The sequence below is a fragment of the Rhineura floridana genome, chromosome 10 (genome assembly GCF_030035675.1).
Source record: "Rhineura floridana isolate rRhiFlo1 chromosome 10, rRhiFlo1.hap2, whole genome shotgun sequence".
In the NCBI taxonomy this organism is placed as follows: domain Eukaryota; kingdom Metazoa; phylum Chordata; class Lepidosauria; order Squamata; family Rhineuridae; genus Rhineura; species Rhineura floridana.
In genome coordinates this window covers 39,884,806-39,908,022 of record NC_084489.1, presented here as the reverse complement: position 1 = coordinate 39,908,022, position 23,217 = coordinate 39,884,806, and the positions used below count along the sequence as shown (strand labels likewise).

The window sequence follows — 23,217 nt, the reverse complement described above, 5'->3', positions numbered from 1 at the left end:
TTCCTGGGCTCGGTGGTGGGCTCGATGAGGGCCAATAAACTGAGTCAGAATCCAAGCAAGACGGAGGTGCTGTGGGTTGCTGGTTTCCGAGTTCATATAACTGGTCCGCTGCATGCTTTGGATGGGGTTACACTCCCTCTGAAAGAGCAGTAGTCTGGGGGTGCTCCTGGATCCGTCTTTGTCCCTAGAGGCCTAGGTGACCTCTGTAGCTAGGAGTGCCTTTTACCAGCTTTGGCTGGTAAGACAGCTGCAGTCGTTTCTGCCTGGGATGGCCTGACCACTGTTGTCTACGCACTGGTTACCTCTAGGTTAGGTTACTGTTATGAGCTCTATGTGGGGCTGCCCTTGAGGTTGGTCTGGAAGCTGCAGCTGGTGCAAAATGCGGCGGCGAGACTGCTCACTGGGGCAGGGTATCGCCAAATTGTCATTCCACTGCTGAAAGAATTGTACTGGCTGCCCATTTGCTACCAGGCCAAGGTCAAGATTCTAGTCTTGGTGTACAAAGCCCTATACAGCTTGGGACCAGGATACCTGAAAGACTGTCTTATCCCCTATATACCCAGTCAAACGCTGTGCTCTGCAGGTGAGGGCTTCCTGCAGATGCCATCTTATCAGGAGGTCCATTCCACACAACATAGGAAATGGACCTTTAGTGTGGCGGCACATACCCTGTGGAATTCCCTCCCCTTAAATATTAGACAGGCGCCATCTCTGTTATCTTTTCGGCGCCTATTGAAGATCTTCCTCTTTCAACAAGTCTGCGTCTGTGTTGGAATTGCTTTTTAATATGTTTTTAATCTTTTTTTTACAGTTGTCTGGAAAACTTTTAAAAAATGTTTTTAAAGATGTTTTATTTTAATGTATTTTAAAGTCTGTTTTTATGTTTTAAAGTGTTTTTAGTGCTTTTGTTTGTCACCCTGGGCTCCTGCTGTGAAGAAGGGCGAGATATAAATCAAATAATACATAAATTTACAGGGATGGAGCCCTTTTTTCATCCTTTGACAAACACCCCCATTCTGACAGAGGCAGTTGTCATAGTAATGGGAGACAGCCAAAGCTTTGGAAAACTAAAACAAAGCTCTGCCTCTGGTACAAAGCAAATATGGACCAAAATGAAGTGGCCTCCTAGCCAATCCAGGTTCCAAAATGATTTTTAGTGTTTTTCCCCCTTATGCACAAACCTTATCCTATACCTATAGCAACACCAAAAAAAACATAAATTATCACCATCAAGACACGTATTCTTTATTAATCTTGACTAAACAAAGGAAGAGATTCCTCAGGTGGCTCAAATGATTGTGGCCACAATCCAAAGTTATTAGTTATGCACAAGCAAAAGAATAGCACCATCATTTAAACCTGAAAACAATGGCTTGCCTCTTTAAAAATGGGAGCTAAAGCAAGGGGAGAAAACCTAAAATGTAAATGTACTGCCTTCAAGTCGATTCTGACTTATGGTGACCCTATGAATAGGGTTTTCATGAGGCTGAGAGTGAGACTGTCCCAAGGTCACCCAGTGAGCTTCATGGCTATGTGGGGATTCAAATCCTGGTCTCCCAGGTCGTTAAAGAAGTCTTCAGCTCTACCTGTAATCCCTTCCTTGTTCAAATAATATAATGAAATGAAAACTTTATGGGATGATCAGAAGCTTAAGTTTGCTTTGTTAAGAGGAAATGAAAAAAAAAGTCACTCTGCTGCTGGATTGCAATACTTAAAAGTAAATGTAGTTCTTAAAAGTAAACAAAAGAAAAAGAAAAAGCAACAAATACTTTTTAAAAAGAGTTAACTAAAAAGTCTCCAGTTCTTTGTAGTACTTGGCAAACACGTATCTGTTTCTTGCCAATTCCCTATTATTTTGAACTCTCAACAGAAATCCTAGATTTTAAGCGCAAAATGCTATTGGGGTGGTGTGGGAGATTATCCTCCCACCCACATATTAGCCCTGCCCACAGTCCTGGGCAATCCTGCGAGAGCTCATGGAAAGGGGCAGGGCCGAGGCCTTTAAAGGCCTCAGCACTGCTACTGACCAAGGGCCTTTTTGGTGTGTTCCTACTTCCCCACCTGTCCTCCCTCGGTAGTGCATCACTGAGCTTTTCTCAAAAGGGATGCTGGTTGACAGGGCAAGATAGGAATTTTCCTTTCAATCAAAGTTTTTCACCTATCCCTCAGTGACTGCATTTTCAGTTCTTAGAAGCACATTGCTTCTGTCTCAGCTTAAGGTAGAAATGGCATTGGGCAGGATCAAACTTAAGTAGGACCCTGCTGTAAGGGGTCTAGTGGGGTATGTGTGGGCCATGCCTATAGGTCAGGAGGGGGCAGGCCTCATTCAGCGCACGCGTGTGCACACACACACACACACACAGGTTGCCCAGTGGGAGCCCAGGGGCATTGGCTTGCACCACCTCAGGTTCTAACGCTGACCAACACCCAAGGGTGGTTCCCCAAACTGGCTAGTTACGGGAACAAACATTCACGAAACAAGGGCTGTTGGAATGAAAGTGGATCCTCACCCTACTGCCATGTCAACCCCACTTACTTGCTGTGATCTGATAAAGATGTGGCCTGTTTTCACCTAATAAAATCATAGTTGGTCATTTTATTCCCATGGCCGATGAGGGGAGCGCATCCTGTATCTGCCTCCTAAAATTCCCACAAACTTCATTCGATTAGGAGTTTGTAGTTTCCCCTGTGTTGTTTGTGACAGCATACATGTATACATACATACACCTTATTTCCCCTTTAAGTCCAAGGAAGAGGTTTATTTTGGTCTGTTTTTCAGTACTGCTAAGAACTGAGGACTGAACCTGAAAGAAACATGATCAAACATGTTCTGCAACTGACAATCCTACTGTAGCATTAATTGGAATGTGCAGGGGACATTTCAGAGGATCTTTGTTATGGGACAGATGGAGGCAATGGTGCCAAGCACAGCCTTCCTATTCCCAGAAATAAATGGCTGTGCTCTTTTCAAACACAGCAGGCATGGCTCGTTTGTTCTGCTTACTCACTACCATGGAGTGTGAACAATGTTCTGCACTGAAGTTATGTTGAGAGACAATGCTGTGCCCAATGTAAAGTGGCAATTGGTAATCTCACTTATTTTTGCTTCAAAGCACTACTACCACCCACCCCCACAGGGTATCTTTGCACTGTTGCTTGAAACATAATTTATAAACATCCCAGACTTGTTGGAGGTGTCAACTGCCAGCTGCAAATTTGCTACATGTGATTGGACTTGTCCACATAATACTAAGCTTTTGGGAAACAATTTTTGGAAAAATATTAGAAGTATAGCATGTATATAGCAACCTTGTTGTTAAACGGTGATGCCTCTTGTCTTTTATTTTTTAAACTACGTTTAAAGCAGATGGTTTCTTCACAGAGCTACAATTTCCAGCACCCTTAAGCTACAGTTCCCAGGATTCTTTGAGGGAAGTAATGTGCTTTAAATGTATGGTGCATACACACTCGGCATGTGCCCTGATTATGAAGCCTACACAGAAGCAGCTGCTTGCCCTGGTGGCTGATGTCCATTGGGAATGGTGAGGGAGTAGGCAGGGAGACCAACGGTAGGTGGAACCAGAGTCCATGACAGGCAGAGCCACCTCCTGATTGCCTGCAAGGAAGAAGGCAGGCAGATGGGAGGGAGCTGGCTGAGGGGGTGGGGCAGTCCCCCATTCTCCTTAATTGACCAGCCTCCCCTGGCTGCTTATGTATGGGCTTTTTCATTACAGACAACCATCTGAATGTATGTCTGGAGCAGAGCCAGGCACCGTGCTTAATGCTGAGGTCAGGGCCGGGAATGCTGCCTGGCTCTCCGGTAATCATGTGATGCATACTTCATGCAGACAACATACAAAGGGGGATAGTAAACTGAATAAATCCAACCACAGACAGATTTGGCTCCATCCAGTGATATAGCCCACATCCTGGTTACCATGGAAACACTGAAAGCAAAGTGACATGCTTGCCCAACTGCTAGAAACCTCCAGATATGCCTCCAAACATAAAATATCTGCTTACTTCCTGGTCCCTCTGAGCTGTTTAAACCTTCTTCTTTCACATAACCTGATTTACTTAATCTGATCAACGGCACAAACAGTGTGAAAAAGCAGGAAATGGTCCCAGGCAACTCGGCCCGTTAACAGGAAAGCAGAAAGTCTAGCTAGAAGAACCACCATTGGTATGCACTGAAAAGAAACTGGGGGTATGAAGTCACCCTCGACAAGTGGAGTAGAAGAAGGAAGGCACCACCTTTATCTCTAAATATTCTTAAATGAGGAGTTGCATGTTTGGGGGGGCGGTTCTTACACCAATTTTGATTCAAAATTATACACTATTTTAAAAAATATGTGGAAATGTATTTGTGAGAATCTCAACTTTCATTTTAGTATGACCAGAGTCTCTCTCTAACACATGCCAGGGGCAAAACAAGTGTTCACTTGTAAGCTTTCCAGAAGCATTTGGCTGGCTACCACTGGAAACAAAATGTTATGATATATTGATCCATCAGGCCTCTTCATATGTCTTTGTGTTAAAACAAAGTTTCTAGTCAGTCTGGTGTAATAGTTAGGCTGTTGGACTATGACTGGGGAGACCAGGGTTTGAATCCTCACTCAGCCATGAAGCTCACTGGGTAACCTTGGGCCAGTCATTGCTAGGATATAAATGAAATAAATAAATATTCCTGAAAAGACTTCAGAGAGCTTGAAAGTGTGTGACCAAGTTCTGAACTTCCACAGAAGTGTGTATATGTGGAAAGTCCAATGGATTTTAGTGGATCTTTATATCAAGGAAAAGCCAAGTATTTGGGGTTAAAATTATTAAAGTAATTTGTATGAGCATTAAGGCAACAATCAAATGTTACAAGTCAACAATTTCATGAAGTTAAAACCATTTTGCAGTTGTGCTATGAGGATACAGGCAGAAGCTATTTTGAATTAGTATTCTGAAGATTGTAGAATTGCAAGGCAGCCATGCAAGGACCTAGAAAACTTGCTGTGTTTACATCTGATTTACATGACAGAGATTCACTGAATTCTTGACAGAAGACCTCTTGGCAAGAAGACCTCTTCACCTCTTACATGCATCCAGTGCTCTCTAGGGCCTGCAACAGCATCAGGTCTGCAGCAGTATTAGTACATTTACCAAAAAGATGGATTAGGTAGAGACAGAAATACTTAGATGCGGATACCAAAAATACCTAGCAATCATTTATATTTTGAAGCGGCTAACCTAGGATGATATTTGAAGGTATACATGTTTATGGCATTTCTGGGATCATTCTTGGCATGCAAAAGTGCTTATCACAATGGACCAGATCGTATAACTTTCTTATAAAATGTAGTAAATTTGAGAACCTACTTTCCGAGAAATCAGTGGCACTACAAATTGCAATTTAGTTGGTCACATTTTTGTTCTCTTGCACAAACATGTCCTGTGATATCCTCATTAAATAAGATATGTTAAGGAGAAGACAAAAAACACACATCAAGAGATTCTCTAGTGAAACTGCTATAAGTAGACTCACCATTACCACTATCTGTATTAGATCACAATAGTAAACTTCATACATCACGATGGACATGGGAACATAAGAATAATCTGCTGGGTCAGGCCAATGGCCTATCTGTCCAGCATCCTGTTATCACAGTGGCCAACCAGATGCCATCTTGTGGGAGCGAGTTCCATAGTTTAACTATGTGTTGTGCGCAGAAGCACTTTCTCTTGTCTGTCATGAATTCTCCAACATTCAACTTCATTCTAGCATGATGAGAGCTGGAGAAAAACTTTTCTGTATTTGCTTTCGCCATGCCATGCATAATTTTATACACTTTTATCATGTCATCTCTTATTGTGGAAGCTTCTCATGAAATCTGCTTTTCCCAGTTAAATGCACATTTTTCAAAATGTACAAGTACTTCAAAATCACTTAAAGAGAGGATGGTGGTTTTCATTTCAAAGTTGAAATGGAATGGGCTTGCAGGTAAACATATATCTGGGCTCCTGCTGGGAGGAAGGGTGGGATATAAATCTAATAATAATAATAATGTATGCCATATGGTGAATTTAAAAGACCCAACAAATCAGCTGTTGAGGCTTGCTGGTGGATTACCAAACTACTGCCAGCAGGAAATAATTTCCAGGGTAGGGACCAAATTCACCACACTTTAATAAGAAATGCTTTAGAACCTTTGATCTAGTTTACTGGTCTTCACCTGCAGGGCCAGGACCCACTACTGGGTCACAGTCTGACCTAAGGAGGGCCACAAGAACAGCATAGTCACCATACAAATATATGGGGGGAAATTAAGAAGTGGGTCCCAAAATGAATGTATGAGCTAAAGGCTGGACTCTGTTCTGAAAAGAGTAAAGACCAGGTATGAAGTCATCCACGGACGAAAGGGGTCATAGACCCATAACCTTTTTGGCAGCAGGGTCCCAGTCAGGTCCCTATGTATGAGCCAAAGCCAGTCAGCATGAAAAGGGAGCATGTTAGCCACTGAGAAGAGTCCATGTCTTTTCATGCTGATTGGAACCATTCAGAGTGAAAGGAGGTGAGTCAGCCACTCAGAAGATTCTTCTCAGTAGCTAACACACAGCTTCTTTCATGCTGACTGGCTCCTAGGGACATCTGTTGTAGCAGAGTGTGGACTCACGAGACAACAGGGAGAGCAAGGGAGACAAGGGAAAGTGGAAAAGGGGGCATGGCCGTGGGGTGTATGTGGCATGACTATCAAATGCACTTCTGAATTTGCCACTGTACTACTGGTAAAGACTACTAGTTCAGGTGACTTTTCTTTGGCATCATAGAAACCATCATAATGGCAAAGGTTTGAGGGCAGTCAGGTGGGACACTACAGTCTATAGCAACCTTTCCCATCTTGGCACCCTCCAGATGTTGCTGGACTACATTTCTGATCAATCAACCCCAGCCAGCATAGCTATGGGAGATGTAGTCCAAAGGATCTGGAGGGCACCAGGCTGGGGAAGGATGGCCTATGTGAAGATGTCCTCCTTGCAGATTCAAAGCTTGCAATTATAATTCTTCTTCCCAGTAATGACCCTAGTCTGTCCAAGTTCAAGCACTTGGAATGGAATGATCTAAAGCACACATGGCCAATTTTTAAATCATTGTTTCCCCCTCTGAGGACATGGTATCATGATCTCTTTTAGACAAATGAACTTTTTGGCATAAGCCCAGTTAAAAATGAAATACTATTATTAAATTTCACAGGGGAGAGAACTAGTAGTGCCAATTACAAAGTTACTGAAAGACAGCTTGCAAACTTGGCATGCTATGTGAAACCAGTGCAAATTCAACTCGACACAGATCTACTCAACACACCTTGGTCATGTGAATTAATCCCAAGAATCAGAAACAGTGAAAAAGACAAACTACCAGGAAGTGAAATATCTGTAATGGGGATGGGGAAATTGTGGCCCTTCTGAGGTTTTTGGACTACAACTCCTCTTGTCCCTGAACAGTGGCTATTCTGGGGTTGATGGGAGCTGAAGTCCAACAACTTCTGGAGGGCTGCAGGTTCCCATCCCTGATCTACAATATATCTTTGGCTCATATTCTTCAGTCAGTATGGTTTTAAACAAGAGGGAAAGATAATATATTTACCTGTCTACTTCCCTGCTTGGAGGAGCAGCTACTCGTACTTCTGGAAGGTGACAAGGCTTTCTGAGACACACCAAGACTTTTTTCTTCAGTCATGATTTTGGAAAGAGTTCCTTCTGTACCAATTCAATTACAAAACAGGAAGACATGGAACAGAGAGGCAAGAGTCATCGCTTCCCCAAATGCATGGCAGTTGTGGTCGTGGTGCTCAAAGGAAATACCTAAGGGACAGGGAGGAGGGAAAACAACAACACATCACATTTAGTTCATAGTAATCCTAACAACAGTCAAGAATCCATGTATTCAACAATGCAGTCTGAAAACTTTGCTATACAATTAACAAGAAGAATAAGAACCAGATAACAAGGACAGGGCCTTCTCAGGCTTGGCTCCACAATTGTGCCTCCCTAGGCTCCTACTAGGAAAAAGGGCAGGATAAGTCTAAATAAATAAATAGATTATTATTATTGACGACGACATAACCTGCCCAGTGAGCTCTGCCAAGCCCCCTCTTAGTGTTTAGACATGGTCCAAAAACAAAAACTGATTTATTTTGGTCTAATGTTTATTACCCTGCTGTATATTAATTATTGCACATTTTTATCGTGACATCATTTTACCTTTTATTTGAGAGCATCCTTGGGAGAGCTTGTTCTGAAAGGCATAGAAGAAAAATTTACATGGTGCTTTGATGTATTTCCTAACCTTTAAGGTAGGCTTAAGACCACCTAATGCGCTTATGAAGAAAGCTAGATTTGAACCAGGGATTTCTCACTCACATGCTTAGCCAGTGCATGGCATCTGCCCTCAATGATGTTTTAGGTATAGGATAGGGGTATGGGTAGGATGGTCTGTGGGGATGATTCCCAGCTCCATCTGTACAGATTCCATTTAGAGAGGGGTTCAGGTGAGAGATGTTGTGCTTCTAATGTCTTCCATACAGATACAGAGCTGAGAAGCAACCCCACAGATCATCCTACCCATACCTCCACCAGAAAACAGTACATCTAGGACCACCTTATCTTTACAGGTGGTCAGGTGAGAGATTTCTACCTTCTAAACACAAATACTTTGTTTTTTAAAATGTCTTTTGTCCAGTTCTTGAACCAGTACTGAAAGCTGTGACCATTATAAAACCTGCCACCTTGTTTAAATCTGTTCGTAGATATGCACAGACAATAACCATAAGAGATTAGCGGCTGACCCATGTAGAGAAGAAGGTAAAGGTAGTAAAAATGCCAGCATGAATGGAGGAAAACCCATTAATGGAAATAATCCCCCCCACCCCACAAATACAACCCCTTTAGCTGCCACACAATAGCAGCTCTGGTGCATTATAACGCCAGACATTTAAGTAGACATCTGCTGTTGAGTCTGGCAGAAAAATATTTAATAGCAGCACCAAGGTTGTAGTCTGCATCAAAAACCTTGCTGGAACCCCCAGGGGCAATGTATAATATGAGCTACAGTAACCATGGCAACAGATTCTTCCCACTTCACAAAAGCTAGACTAAATGGTAACACCTTTCACATCTCAAGGATAAGAAAGCCTTTTATTGTACCATTCCATAACATGTGGTGTTCAACTGCATTATCCAACAGAGATCAAAGTTATATGATGTGGTAAGATGTGGGAGAGGATCCAGAATGCTGATCTAGATGAACTTTGATCTTGTCCTCCTGGACTCTAAAAGTGCAGTGTACACTAATAATATATCAACAACAATACTATATAAACAATCTAGCAAGGCAATTCTTTGGTCTTGCCAATTGCCATTTCTGGGATATGAATGTATTATTTTAATATCACATATTGACATGTCTAGTACATAAATTAAGGTTTGCTTTTTTAAAATACTTGGACAACACCACTGGAATTTTTCATCGTCTTTGTGTTTGCACAATGGGCAGAGATACTATTATTGCTAAAGTCAGTTTTATGGTATTATGCCTCATGCTCTGTGTTCTAACATGTTCCCCAGACAACTCCAGTTTACTTTACATGTGGTTGCTCTTTGTCTGTAGCAGCTAGTGTTGCATTTTAGCCACTGCCTGGTTATCTGCCCTGAATAAGAACAGCTGCTACATTTATTCACACAAGCTGTCTGAAGGATAAAGGTTTGGTTGAGTGAATCTGAAGCCAGATCTGTCATCATTCCCTCCAATAGCGAACTGAGATGGTTGAGGGACAACCCTCTCTGGTGTCAACATGGGGTTACTGAGAAACAAAGTAGATATTAGCATGCTCCATTGAACCCCAACTTTTGAAGAACAAAACATCTTAACACCTTCAAAACCAGTCCAGTGTTTTTGCTCAGTGGCTTCCAGGAGCCATGTAAAGTTGGCAATTGGAAAAGAAAACCAATGGTGGGGAAGAGAGAGAAATGAATTGGCCAGCTTGAGCATCATTTGAATTCTGGCTGTCAGGAACTCTCCTGTTGAGGGCAAGAATACACTACAAGATTTTGTTGAAGGCCAAACTTTTCTTCATATTCAATGGGATGCAGAAGGGAAAGGGCATTCCATGATGAGTGTTGGGATCTAGACACTACATATTACACTAATGTGTGTGTGTGTGTGTGTGTGTGAGTGTGAGTGAGTGAGTGAAAGAGGGAGGGAGGGAGAGAGAGAGAGAGAGACAAAGTGTAACTTCATGAGGCTGCAGATGGCCTGTATGGAGCAATTACTTGGTGGCAACAAATGACAAACACCAACATTATGGCCTTTTGATTTAAAAAGCACCACTGGGATATTTTAAAACTCTGCTGCTATAATATTGTCTGGTGTGCTTGCAGTACTCCATTTAGAACAGCTCAAAACCTACAGGCATTTGAAGTTAAGCCTCCAGAAATATTGATCCATATGTATACACAAAACCTTTTACTCATGACTAGCAACAGATCTCTTGTATTTATGATTTTTTACCCAAGATCTTGGCATCACAAGTGCAAGTGTGTAAAGGACTCTTGTATGCCACACTAGCTAACCGCTGCTAGGAAAATAACTAGAGAGGAATCCTAGGTATGGGCATAGGCCTAGATGCAGATCATGAGCTTTTTCTTGCTTAATAGATTTTTCTTCCACATTGCTTCAAGGTTTATTTTTAAAGCACCAGTTTCTCTCTTTTCCATGCTCCTAAAAAGGAACTGTCATTTGTTCCCAAGGGCTCTTTTAGAACAGCATCACTGATTCTCTAATTCCTTATTTCAACTGGCAAGGCCTGATCAAACACATTTAACTTTGTTACTATGAAACACGAATATGGCATGCATCAACAAAATGCATCAGTATCATAGGCTGAAATCCAATACATATTTACTCAGAAATAAGCTCCATTGAGTTCAACAGGATTTACTCCTAAGTGTGTATTGAATTGCAGCCTTAATCTGTTATAGTTTAGTCTAGAAGTGATTGAAAATCACTTTCTGCTGTCAGAACTTTGACTATTGATTACTCAGGTGTTTCATATGATAACCTGCATGCATGTCTCAGAGTGGTTAATGAGGTACCTCTGCCTTTCCATTTTTAACTCTCTTTCTAATTGTTCTAGAGACAGTAAAATGGGAGAAACAGGGAATTTTATAGCATAAACATCTCCCAGCATAAAGAAGGCAAACATATGCCCATACAGGTGCATTAGACAGTTCTGGGAATTATTATGCAACAGCTAAGCAGCAGCAAGACTACAGAATCAGATCTGGAGGGTTCAGATATTTGCAGGATTTGTTCTCCACATGTTTTCAGTTTTCACCTGCATGTGAACACAAGGTCTTTGCAGAAGTGGCTAATGTAATGTGGTAGGTGGCTTGCTTCATATTGCAGTTTATTATGTGTCTGTGTTGGTGTTTTGTTTGGAGAGAGGGCCTTAATAAAAATGTCTGTAATTGAAACCTCATGCAATTGAAAGAACAGAAAACAAGCAAATCTGAACACCCCCCCAATACACTCAAGTTCCAATTTTATCTAAAAATTTCAGAAATTTCAACAAGATACTCGACCTATTTTAGAATGCCTTTGCATTCATTGTAACAACATTTCACCAACACCATTCTGTTGTACTATTATTACATAGCTATGTGTGGCTTCACTTACACCTCCCCTCCAGCCCATCTGAAAGAAACATTAGGGGAAAAAAGCTGGCAGTGGAGTTGCCATGGAGCAATTATATTTTTTTTTTGTTGCTTAGCACTTTCTATGGCTCTTTAGAAATTATGGCTCATCTCTAACCTAGTAGTTATCCATTGTATTTTTAGAATATACAAAACAGTATCTATAAATATGCCTACTTGATCATTCATGCGACTCTTAAGTAACATAAAAGGAAAGAAAACAAGCTCATTTTCAGTCATTGTCTGCATAAATATTTTAAGCTGATAGCAGAAGGTTTTTAACAAAATGGGCAGTAATGCATTTCCAGTGTGATCTGCTCAAGAACTACAAAATCAACTCGCTTACATTCCATCAAGTTGTTCATTTGAAGATTTTGACACAAGACCTGACAAGGACAAAGAAAGAAGGAATTTCTCTCTTAATAAAAAAATCCAAGAGAAACAGGTGATAAACCTGAAGCAAATACAGGAAATGAGGGACTTTCCAGATGATTTAATTAATAAAAATGAGTAAGGATTTTAAACTAGCTCTGAAATAGTGACTATAACACAGCACCACATTCCCACATAACAAATAAATTGTGTAGATTTACTATATGTATTCTGCAAAGCTGTGGAGTCAGAGTCGTGGAGTCGGAGTCAGAAGCAATTTTGGGTGGAGTCGGAGTTGGTGGAAATATACTGATTCCGACTTCAAAATAAAATCAATATTTTAATATTAATATTAATTTATTAATATTAATACATTAATATACATTTGCCATTTATGAAGGAGTCGGAGAGTAGAAAAATAGAGGAGTCGGAGTCAGAGTCGAAGGTTTGACATACCAACTCCATAGCCCTGGTATTCTGTAATGGGGAAAAAATTTGCTGCATGCCAAAGCACACAGGATTAAAAGGTGAGTTGAAAATTGCCTCCCCTCTCCACAATGCTCACAGGTCCATTTGTTTCCCTCAAAAGTGCTTTAGGGAAAATGAGAACTTCAGTAAAATTTTCAGGGATTGGGAGCTTGGTGCTTAACGCTTTCCTCACTTAAAATGTACAAGGCAGCCCAGGGTTTTTTCTTGCTTTAAAGTATTTATCTGTGTATGTTATAACAAACATACATTATCGGGACAGTACCCATGCGACAAGATATGATATTCCCCCTTGTGGTGGCGCAGGGGACTCCATGGCTTTCCACCCTGGCTCCATTTCCTGGAATGTAAGGGACCATCAAGTGCAAAAACAAACAAACACACACACCACACCAAAAGGATTCACTGAAGTTTTCCCATCCCCTTAGTTTTTGGGAATGTCTACATTCCCCCCCCCAAATGGTTAAAAAGATTCAGCACAGATACAAAATGGATTCTTTCCCAAATTTCCAAATCTTTAAAATGTTTAATGGAACAGGAACTTATTTTCTATTTGCATATATAAAAAGTGCCAAGCACAACAGGACCTCCATCTTAATGAAGTTCTATAAACATAGCCATGCCACAGATTGAAAATATGTATAGGAACGCAACTGCAGAGCTTTACAAAAGGGATCAATAGACTAATTTTCAAGTCAGAGAAAACGTCTCGCCTATAGAGAGGCCTATGGAGCTTCTAGATGACAAGTTTATTGAGCATTTATCATAATTTGTTTGCAGGAAGATTAGAGTTTAGACAACATTGGCTATTTAATGAGCATTCATTCAGATTTGTTTGTGGGGAGATTAGATGATATTGTGTCAAAGCAAATGTTAGCCCACAATTTCCAATGCATTTTCCCATCACTTTCCTTTTGTAAGAAGCCCGATCTTTTTAGGAAGCAGTTTTGTTGCAGAAAACCTCCCAATCAACTACAATTGTGCCACCTTAATTTTCCAATATGCGATTGAATCCCACCCCAAAATAGCAACTCTCTGGAAGTGCCACTAGATTCCATTATATATTAGAAAATGCAAGAGACATGACACCCATGCATGCAAATGTAGCAGCTATGTTTAGGATTAATAGCTTAAACAGGATGGTTAGCAACACTACTTTTTTTGTATTTATCTATAATCTATAACTGTAGCATCCCCCAAACATCAGCTGACTGACCTTTTGCCAGTCACGTGGCATCAATTATGAAAAACTGAGCGGCATTCCCTAAATTTGTTTAGTCCAGCTGAACAGAAAATGCACCACACAAGTTAAACCAAATAAGCAGATAGGAAATGAAAAATAAACATTCAGCACAGTTTGGCTGCAGTTTTTGTGTTCTGTTAGCATCTGTTCTTATCCTGTATATTCCACTCAAGAGAGAGAACCAGGATAGCTAGATGTTTTTAATTTTGAAAACCTGAACAAAACCCTGAAGACCTATCATCGTCTAATTTAGGTTAGTTTTTACTTGTATGTAAATATCAAACATTTATTTAAAAGTTATTCAACATAAATACAACATAATATAACAGAACATAAAATACAACATAAATATATTAGGACAGTATTATAAAAACAAGAATTCAGTAATAACAGGGTCCAATCTTATAGGTTAGGGAAAGCCTGGCCAGAAATATAATAGGTTTACAGTACCTAAATTTGCAACATTTCAAAGAGAAACCACATAAGAGAGAAATTAACAGAAACCTTCCAAGTAGGATTCCATGTTTCTACCACAGATATCCACCCTCGACTCTTGGCTACAATCTGACAGCTTTACTGTACAATAGTTACAGCTGTAGGTACAGTGATAACTCTGGTGTACCTTGCTTGCCTTCAAGGCTTGAAAGCTCTCCACACACTCTTTGTGCTATTTGCTGCCTTCTTTTCCCAACCATGAGGTTCTCCTTGGCTCTTTCCCCAATAACAAGGGCATTAGCTACTTCTGCCCCCACTGCATGCCTCTTTTATTGGTACCTGTCCCCTCCTCGTGGGCCTTCTCACTCCTTTCATTCATCTGGTCCACCGTGTCCTCTCTTGCTTGGGCTAGGTCCTCCCTTCTTAATACCTCAATTTACTGACTGCCCACCCCCAAGTTAGTCCTTCCTCTTGCTCTAACCAAGGGGTGGGGCACCTCTGGCCTTCCAGATGCAGTTGGACACCAACTCCTGTCAGCCCCAGCCGGTATAGGTAATAGTCAGGGATTATGGGAGTTGCTGTCCAGAGGTTCCAGAGGCTCCACATGCCTGCCTTAACCTATCTGGTTTCATGCCTTAGCCCTGCTAGCCCACTAGGACTCCTCCTGCTCTACCAGTTCCTCCTATGCCTTAGGTAACTCACAGGCTATAAGTGTGCAGTCCATGCTACTTGCATCCTGTACTGCGTTTCAGATTTCACTCACCCTTACAATGCCAACTGTGTGTAAATTAGTGCATGTGTCAGAAAGGTCTTTCATACAGATCACATGGAGGAAGAACAACTTGCGCAGGCAGCCCTTGTACATTGCATCAGCCCCATCAACCTCTGATAAAACCTGCATTCATAAAATCATTTGATTTGCTCTTCTAAAGATAGCCTATCCATTTCTGATTCATACCCTAAATAAAACATGCAACTTACTGATGAGCCAGAAGCAATTAGAAGTTCTAATCTCTTTAAAAAGATACACACGCAAAATTGGTGGCTTTGAATTTCCAGCTTCTGATTCAAGGGCAAAACTGTGCCCAGAATTGTGTACAGAGAATCTCATGCACAGAGCTATGGGCTCAAACCTGCTGTTTTGCTAGTAAAGGATGCTTCCCCATTGTATTGACAATAACACTCATACATCATTCTTCTTTAAGCAAACATGCTTCCTCAAAATACACAAATACTGTTTTCAAATTTAGAGATCTTCAATTCGAAAACAGTTTGTAACCTTTACCACTCTTGAACAAAGTAATCAAGCCTCTCTTTTATTTAGTACATAGCTGTTAGTCCTTTTGCTAGACGTTTTGAATATTTTATACCTCGCTGTCCTCCCTTGTTAGTCTGAAAGGCATAAAAGCTCAGGTACCATCACTTTTCAAAATGAATTGGGTTCTGGAATCCAGAGACAGTATGGCAGACTGACATACAAGTAAATTAGGGGCAAACACTTTACACTCAAATTCATCTTTTTTGTTTTTGTTTTAATGAAAAGCAAGCTTTGAGAGGGACAATTCTGAGGAGAGGCATCTGTATCACCGGGGTGGGGTGGGATGGGGGACAACTGAGGAGTGATCTGGAGTAGGAAAACAGCAGACAGGCAAAAGGGTAAAGGCCTCCCCTAGCGAATTCACTGCTCAAAATGGCTCAATTAAAAAATGCTTTTCATTAAAAACAAAACAAGAACTGCCACCGCATCTTCCTTTCATGAATTTGTGCATACATATAATTTACCTCTCATAGCAAGAGGCTACCTTCAGATTTTTCTGGGTGTATGCAATAAACACATTTTTTCTACTAACAGAGAAAAAGACATTCCCTATAGTACTCAGGGCAGCCTGCAACTGCATTTGAAGCTGGAAAGCCACAGATAGCTTGTATAGCCAAAGTAGTGCAACTGTGGTCCCTATTTCAGATCTTGCTTCTACCACAGGCTGCATCCAACCAATCATATCTCAGCTTAAAAAGCCAATACATGCACAAGACTTTGTGCCCACACACTCCACCATTGTGTCAGACCTTCATGAGAACATAAGAAAAGCTCTGGTGGATCAGGCCAATGGCCCATCTAATCCAGCATCCTGTTCTGACAGTGGCCAAACAGATGCCTGTGTGAAGCCCGCAAGCAGAACTTGAGTGCAAGAGCACTCTCCTCTCCTGCAGTTTCAAGCAACTGGTATTCAGAAGCATACTGCCTCTGACTGTGGAGGTCAAGCATAACCATCCCTTCATAGTGACCTGGGTAAGCCTTGAAGTTTTCAGTTAATCATAGTTTCCCATTACCACACCTGAATCAGCAAATGTGTATAGAACAGGGGTGGTTAATCCACAGCCCACAGGTTAGCCTACCAAGCCACAGACAGTGGACCCCAGGCCCCCACAGCTTTATTTTCCCATCAGGTTGGGAGATAAATCACTTTGTCTGTGCTTTGCACTCAGGTCCTGCTTGCAAGTTTCCCCTGGGCAACTGGTTGGCCACTGTGAGAATAAGATGCTGGACTAGATGGGCCAGTGGCCTGATCCAGCAGGCTCTCCTTATGTTCTTATGAACAGAGTGATATTTTCTCTTCAATCTCAGCTAAGCACAACAGTGCTGAGGCTGGAGATAAAACTTTCTGCCTGCTCTTCAAGAGTAAAAGTTAGCATGCCAATGCTGGAAGGGGGTGGGTGGACACAATGCCATTTACTTTTACAGACCCTTCTGTGCAGAGCAAAAGGCAGCATTTCTATCCCTCCCCCAGCCAACACTGGAGTGGGGAGGGCTGGAAAAGCTGAGTATGTGTGGGGTGGGTGAGAGAGAGTACTGTGTGACTGCATAGGTGCTTAGTGTGCATGTGCTTGCATATACTGGCCAACCACTGTGTGCGATGTAGGAGTGATGGCTGACCGTCACTATGGTCTCAGGGCCAAAAAACTTAGATACTGCTGGTGTCTAGTTAGTAGGGTATTGGATCTACAGAAGGGGTGAGGAACCTGTACCTACCAGATGTTGCTGGACTCCAGTTTTCAGCATCCCTGACCATGGGCCATGCTGGCTTAGACCGATGGGAGTTGGAGCCCAATAACATCAAGAGGGCCACAGGTTAGCCACCCCAGGTCAATTTTTTTTACCTGAAGGCATTGTAGAAAAGGTGAGTTTTGAGATATATTCATCAGTGGCAAAATTTATTTTATTTTATTTATTTTATTACATTTTTAGACCGCCCTATAGAAATAAGCTCCCAGGGCGGTGTACAGCATAAATCATGGAGTATGAGTGATCCAGCCAAATGTATTGTCCATGTCCCATTCCACTGAAACCAATAACTGAGTACATGCTTAGTTCTACTGCATTCTTTCAATTTTTCTGTTGCCATTCTTTTATTATGTCAGCCAACAGGTAAGTGGAAAACATTTTACCAGCTCGCAAAGCCTAATTCCCCCCTATAGTACACTAAATGACAGAGCTGGCAAACTATTCACTGCAAAGGAGCTTTACTGGCCTCAGCTGAAGAACTGATTACAAGGCTGTATTATCTCATATTTCTGCATGCCAATACATCCAATGTGTAATGCAGTCCCTTTTGAAAAAGGAACAGCATGTGGTTAATTCTATAAATTCTGGCAGTCATAAGTACCGAACACTCTGGCATCAATTTGCTAATACATTTATCTGTCTTTTATAATTATATTATCTCTTGATCAGCTTTAGTTCTCTGCACCATGCAAACTAACAAAAAAGGCCTAATAAAGAAAAAGACAACTGTCAGCAATGTAGTACTGAGATTCCATGGTCAAATTCCAGTGATCTATCTTGTATAACAGGACATAACATTACTCATCCCTATAGCATATGGAATAGGTATTCATTATAGCGCAATTTACTGACACAAAACTATGCTAACACAGAATTAAGGTGAAAGACTCCTCAAGGGGAACACTGCAGAGTGAATTCAGCAAACAGTGATTTGTAATACAATAAATAAGGAAACTTGTTGATCACTATTGGCAATTTTCTTCAGCTATTTTTTATTTTATTTTATTACTGCAGAGATCACTGCCTAAGAAAAAAAAACTTTAGTATTCATCAGATAAGCCTTATTTAGGGATTTTTGTTCAGATTTGATTAGCTCATAAGCATGGGTATGGAAACAGATATAATTGCTTTTTCATAGTTCTGCTGCAAAGTCTTAATTTTTATTCTCTTCTGAACAACTGAAGTGTAAGAAAGCATGATTGGCACCTCGTGGCCAAATGTGGCCCATGGGCTGGAGAAATGGAACTTCCCCTTTTGCATTGCAGGAATGCAGAAACCATCTGAGGCACTCGAGTACTCCGCTACGAACTACTGATCTGTAACGAAAATCTATCAGGAAAATCCAAGACAAAAACAGAAGACTAGTGCAGTCAGTTACCTAACAATGACCTTGTCTTTCAGCACAGCTCACTCGCTGTGTCCTAGGGAGGATAATGTAGCAACTGACTACAGCCTGAAGGCAGCATGCATATAAACTAAATCCAAGTACCACAAAAACAGCTTGAACGCTATAGGGCTGGAACAAAGGACTCTGCCATAAAGCATTACTGCTGAAAATGTAGCAGTAATACACATCTCCAATTACTTTTCTAGAGGTAAGAGAAAGCCCCTTCCCCACCTTGCTTCTCTCATTCTCTTTTTGCTACCCTTCCTCCTCCTCATTAATTGCTTGTCAGAATTGTTGCATACTGATAATATATGAGAAAAAAGACAGAAGCCGTTCTGCCATTCTAGTTTCAACCATGAGTCCGCACGGTAATTCCTATCAACCTCTCACAGGGTTAGACTAAAACTCCCATCATCTCTCTCCATTGACCACATTGGCTGAGGCTGAAGGGAGATAGAGTAATAATAAATGGAGGTGACAGGTTCCATATCCCTGACCTAGCACAAAGATTTGTAACGGCTTGCCTCAAAGCCCTTCATCACAACTCCTTCTGTGAATTGAAAACATCAAGCCCTGTACTGTCATTCTCCTTCATGCGATTAATAAGTCACATGAGGACATGCAAAGCTGAGCAGCATCTCACCGGTCTCGCACCCCATCTAAAAAGTCATGCACCCCGTTTTATATTTATGGTTGTTCAGTCACACTATTACATTCACATCCAAACTCCTCCTCCTCCTGTTTTAGATTATTTCCATAATAAAAGTAGATAGTGTTTTTAATTGCATTTGCAATATTTACATTTTCATCCTATTATGGTTTTTTAAGCAACCCAAAATGGCACACATGTTCTAATCCAATTAAACTTGCCTTCAATCTTAAAACAAAGTTACAAACTGCAGACTTGTTCCATCATTTTTTTCCTCTTCAGATTGCTGATTAGATTATCCAACCTGAAGACATGTCCTCCAGAACTCTATAGCTTGTTCACTACTTTGGGACATTTTAGTTGGTTCTAATAAAGGCATTACCTTACTATTACTTTTGAATTTTGTCTCAATAGATCAGCATTGATACCTATTATTTGTTTGTGTGTATTTAAGGACTGGAAGTCTACAACAAGATGCTCCTAATCTACACCCTCTATTAAAACATCATTGATTCAATATTGATATAACAGACAGATCAGCAATTTGGCTGTCTCAGTGGTATACTCTGAGGAACAAAGGGGCGGGGAAGAGGCTTCTCACACAGTTTGTAAAATGGTCCCTATTAACAAGCCATCCTTTGCTACTTTTCCTTCTCAAAGAGGAAGAATTGCCTCTACTTCCCCATTACACTTGCCTATTAAATTTCAGATATGGCTTCCAGCCTAAGATGGCATATAAGGCCATTTATCCACAATAATATCATATACTGTGATTTCACCTCCACCTCCTCGCAAGGAATGAAGAGAAACAGTGAGGAAGTCCCTTCTCACTGGGCTGCATCCATACCATACATTTAAATCACACTTATGCCACTTTAATAGTCACAGGAAATCCTAGGAACTGTAGTTTGTTAATGGTGCTGGGAACTGCGGCTCTGTGAGGTCAGCATCCTTAAATGACAGTTCCCAGGATACTTTGGGGGAAGCCATGCCTGCTAAAGTGGTATATGAGGGCTTTAAATGTATGGGGTGGATTCAAAGCTTGTCTCCCCTTCTTTGCTCATGTGTGAATCTCTTTTCCACCTTGCCTATTGGAATGGGGGAAACAGGCAAGATAAATCTTGCATGATGCCTTATTTATTTATTTATTTATTTATTTATATCCTGCCCTTCTTCCCAGCAGGAGCTCACTGTGAAGTGATGGTTATCTGTCTCCTTTCCTTTCACGCTCATCTCTTTTCAGGCAACAGGGAGAGAAAGGAAGAGACAGAGGTAAATGCAAGTGAACTTGTTTTAAAAAGGCAAAAATATGCAGCCAACCTTGCCAGGGTTTCCTCCTAACAAGTATATTTACTTATTGGTAAACGCTTTAGCCAAATTCTTGACATGGCACATTAACGCTGCAGCTCTATACATATCTACTCAGAAGTCAGTCCCACTGAGTTCAACGAGGCTTACTCCCATATAAGCAGAATAGGATTGCAGCCTAAATAGCCTTAATCGCAAATACATCTATTTAGAAGGAGGCTAGTTCAAGTAGCAAGCTAATGGGGACCATGTTCCTTGCAGTGTCCAGCTAGAAATAATGAGCAACATTGCAGTAAAGTCAGTACTTAGTGAAAGAAGTGGCAACATTTCCACAACAAAGCCATAAAACACAACCAGGACCTTGTGCAGACTTTACCGATGTTTTGAACATGCACTGGGGCATACCATGGGGAAACAACTGGTGCACACATACCCTTAATTGGTTGAGACTGCTGCACTCACATGTAATGGTCACCCAAGGTTTTGGCCTTAGTGCATACAGCCCAATCATTCCTTGTTTGCTTTTCCCCGGGCAATAACAGATAAACAAACCAAAAAGAGGGCAGCTTACTAGGTATCATGCTTTGTTTTGTCCTAACAAACCAGAATGGCTAGCCAGCCTTAAATCATGAGTAGTTGCTGGTTTATTGACTGTGGTTTGCTACGGCGATATGAACCATGATCCCAGGTTAGCTAGGCTATCCCCTTCCTGATTTGTTTATCCCAGCGGTAGGGAACATGGGGTCTTCCTGCAGCTGGGCTACAACCCTCATCCCTGACCAATGGCCATGCCAGCTGGGGTTGATAGGAGTAGGAGTTCAACATCTGGAAAGCTACAAGTTCTCCACATCTGGCTTTCCCTCCTGGTGAGACTGGGTAACGAATCAGCAGTGAGTGATCAGGCTGCATGCACCAGCAGCTTGTACACAATATGGTTTATTAAGCCAAGAAACCTGGCTTACCGTTACATGCAAACGTCACCACTGAGCTGCTCATAGGAAGCACATCAAAATGTGCTGCCATTAAACTCAGCAAGTTGGGTTAGTGCATCGAGCAAGAGGTTGGACGCAATGGCCTTATAGACCCCTTCCAATTCTACTATTCTATAATGCTATGAAAACCTGATAACCCTTTAGCACAGATTGTACAGCCTGGGTCATTGATACATGATTACTTGGAAGAAAATACCACCAAGTTCAATGAGATTTACTCCCTCATGAGTGTGGTTCACAGCCTCACAACCTGGGGCAAACCAGCCCTCCATTCATTACTAAAGCTGGTGCCTCATAAGAAGGCTATTTATTTATTTATTTATTTATTTATTATTTGACTTATATCCCTCCCTTCCTCCCAGCAGGAGCCCAGGGCGGCAAACAAAAGCACTAAAAATACTTTAAAACATGTCCAACCCCCTGCTCAATGCAGGAATCCATATCAAAGCATTCCCAACAGATGGCTGTCCAGCTGCCTCTTGAATGCCTCCAGTGCCAGAGAGCCCACAACCACTCTAAGTAATTGATTCCACTGTCGTACGGCTCTAACAGTTAGGAAGTTTTTCCTGATGCCCAGTCGAAATCTGGCTTCCTGCAACTTGAGCCCATTATTCCGTTTCCTGTACTCTGGGACGATTGAGAAGAGATCCTGGCCCTCCTCTATGTGACAACCTTTCATGTACGTGAAGAGTGTTATCATATCTCCCCTCAGTCTTCTCTTCTCCAAGCTAAACATGCCCAGTTCTTTCAGTCTCTCCTCATAGGGCTTTGTTTCCAGTCCCCTGATCATCCTTGCTGTCCTCCTCTGAACCTGTTCCAGTTTGTCTGCATCCTTCTTGAAGTGTGGTGTCCAGAACTGGACACAGTACTCAAGATGAGACCTAACCAGTGCTGAATAGAGGGGAACTAATACTTTAAAACATATTAAAAAGCAATTCCAACACAGACACAGACTGGGATAAGGTCTCAACTTAAAAGACTTGTTGAAAGCATTCACATTTTAAAATCATATTTGCCATCATAGGATGTCTATGTTTTGTTTGCTTTGCTACCTACTGCAAGCCTTTGGGACAAGTCACAAATATGAATGAATTAATGAATAAATAAGTTAAACTCCACATTCCTGTGTGATAGGACCTTAATAAAAGGCGGCAAGTAATCCATTATCTCCTCAACCAGACCCAAAGCAAGTGCCCTTCCCATGTGCTACTGATCTTGGATCATCCTGTCCTTAAATACTAGAGGCTGGTAACAAGCATGCAAAGGTGCTCTCTTTAGTCCAGGCCCTTCACCTATCATTGGCAATTTAACCCTACCAAAGGACAGCTGGGAGGAAGCAGAGCAGAGATGGGAAGAGGACAATGGATTAAAGTTATTATTTTGCAAGGCAGCAAAGTTGTTCAAGACAGCCCAAGGGTTTGTCCCAGAATCTGATATACAATATGGCAGGTGTGTGCAACCTTGGGCCCTCCAGATGTTGCTGAACTACAACTCCCATCCTTGGCCATTCGCCATGCTCACTGGGGTTGATGGGAGTTTAATTCA

At 41.5% G+C, this 23,217-nt stretch overlaps 1 protein-coding gene and 1 long non-coding RNA gene across 11 annotated transcripts in view; one reads left to right on the top strand and one right to left on the bottom strand.

The window, feature by feature from the left end:
* The window catches only part of OSBPL3 (oxysterol binding protein like 3), a 141,737-nt gene that overhangs the window by 73,778 nt on the left and 44,742 nt on the right, over positions 1 to 23,217 (bottom strand). For 6 of the 10 annotated variants that reach the window (XM_061585754.1, XM_061585752.1, XM_061585750.1 and 3 more), the window contains exons 2-3: positions 8,248 to 8,281; positions 7,631 to 7,848 (exon numbers count right to left, since the gene is read on the bottom strand). In XM_061585754.1, coding sequence (XP_061441738.1) covers positions 7,631 to 7,723 — 93 coding nt within the window. In that variant the 5' untranslated portion in view covers positions 7,724 to 7,848; positions 8,248 to 8,281. Of the gene's footprint in view, positions 1 to 7,630; positions 7,849 to 8,247; positions 8,282 to 18,714; positions 18,733 to 23,217 lie in introns of those variants that run through there. The other 4 variants (XM_061585756.1, XM_061585755.1, XM_061585751.1 and 1 more) reach the window with 2 other exon arrangements.
* Positions 11,334 to 19,724, top strand: LOC133364861 (uncharacterized). Its single transcript, XR_009758037.1, has 4 exons — positions 11,334 to 11,424; positions 12,509 to 12,635; positions 18,602 to 18,931; positions 19,655 to 19,724. It is a non-coding gene; the product is annotated as an uncharacterized LOC133364861 (long non-coding RNA).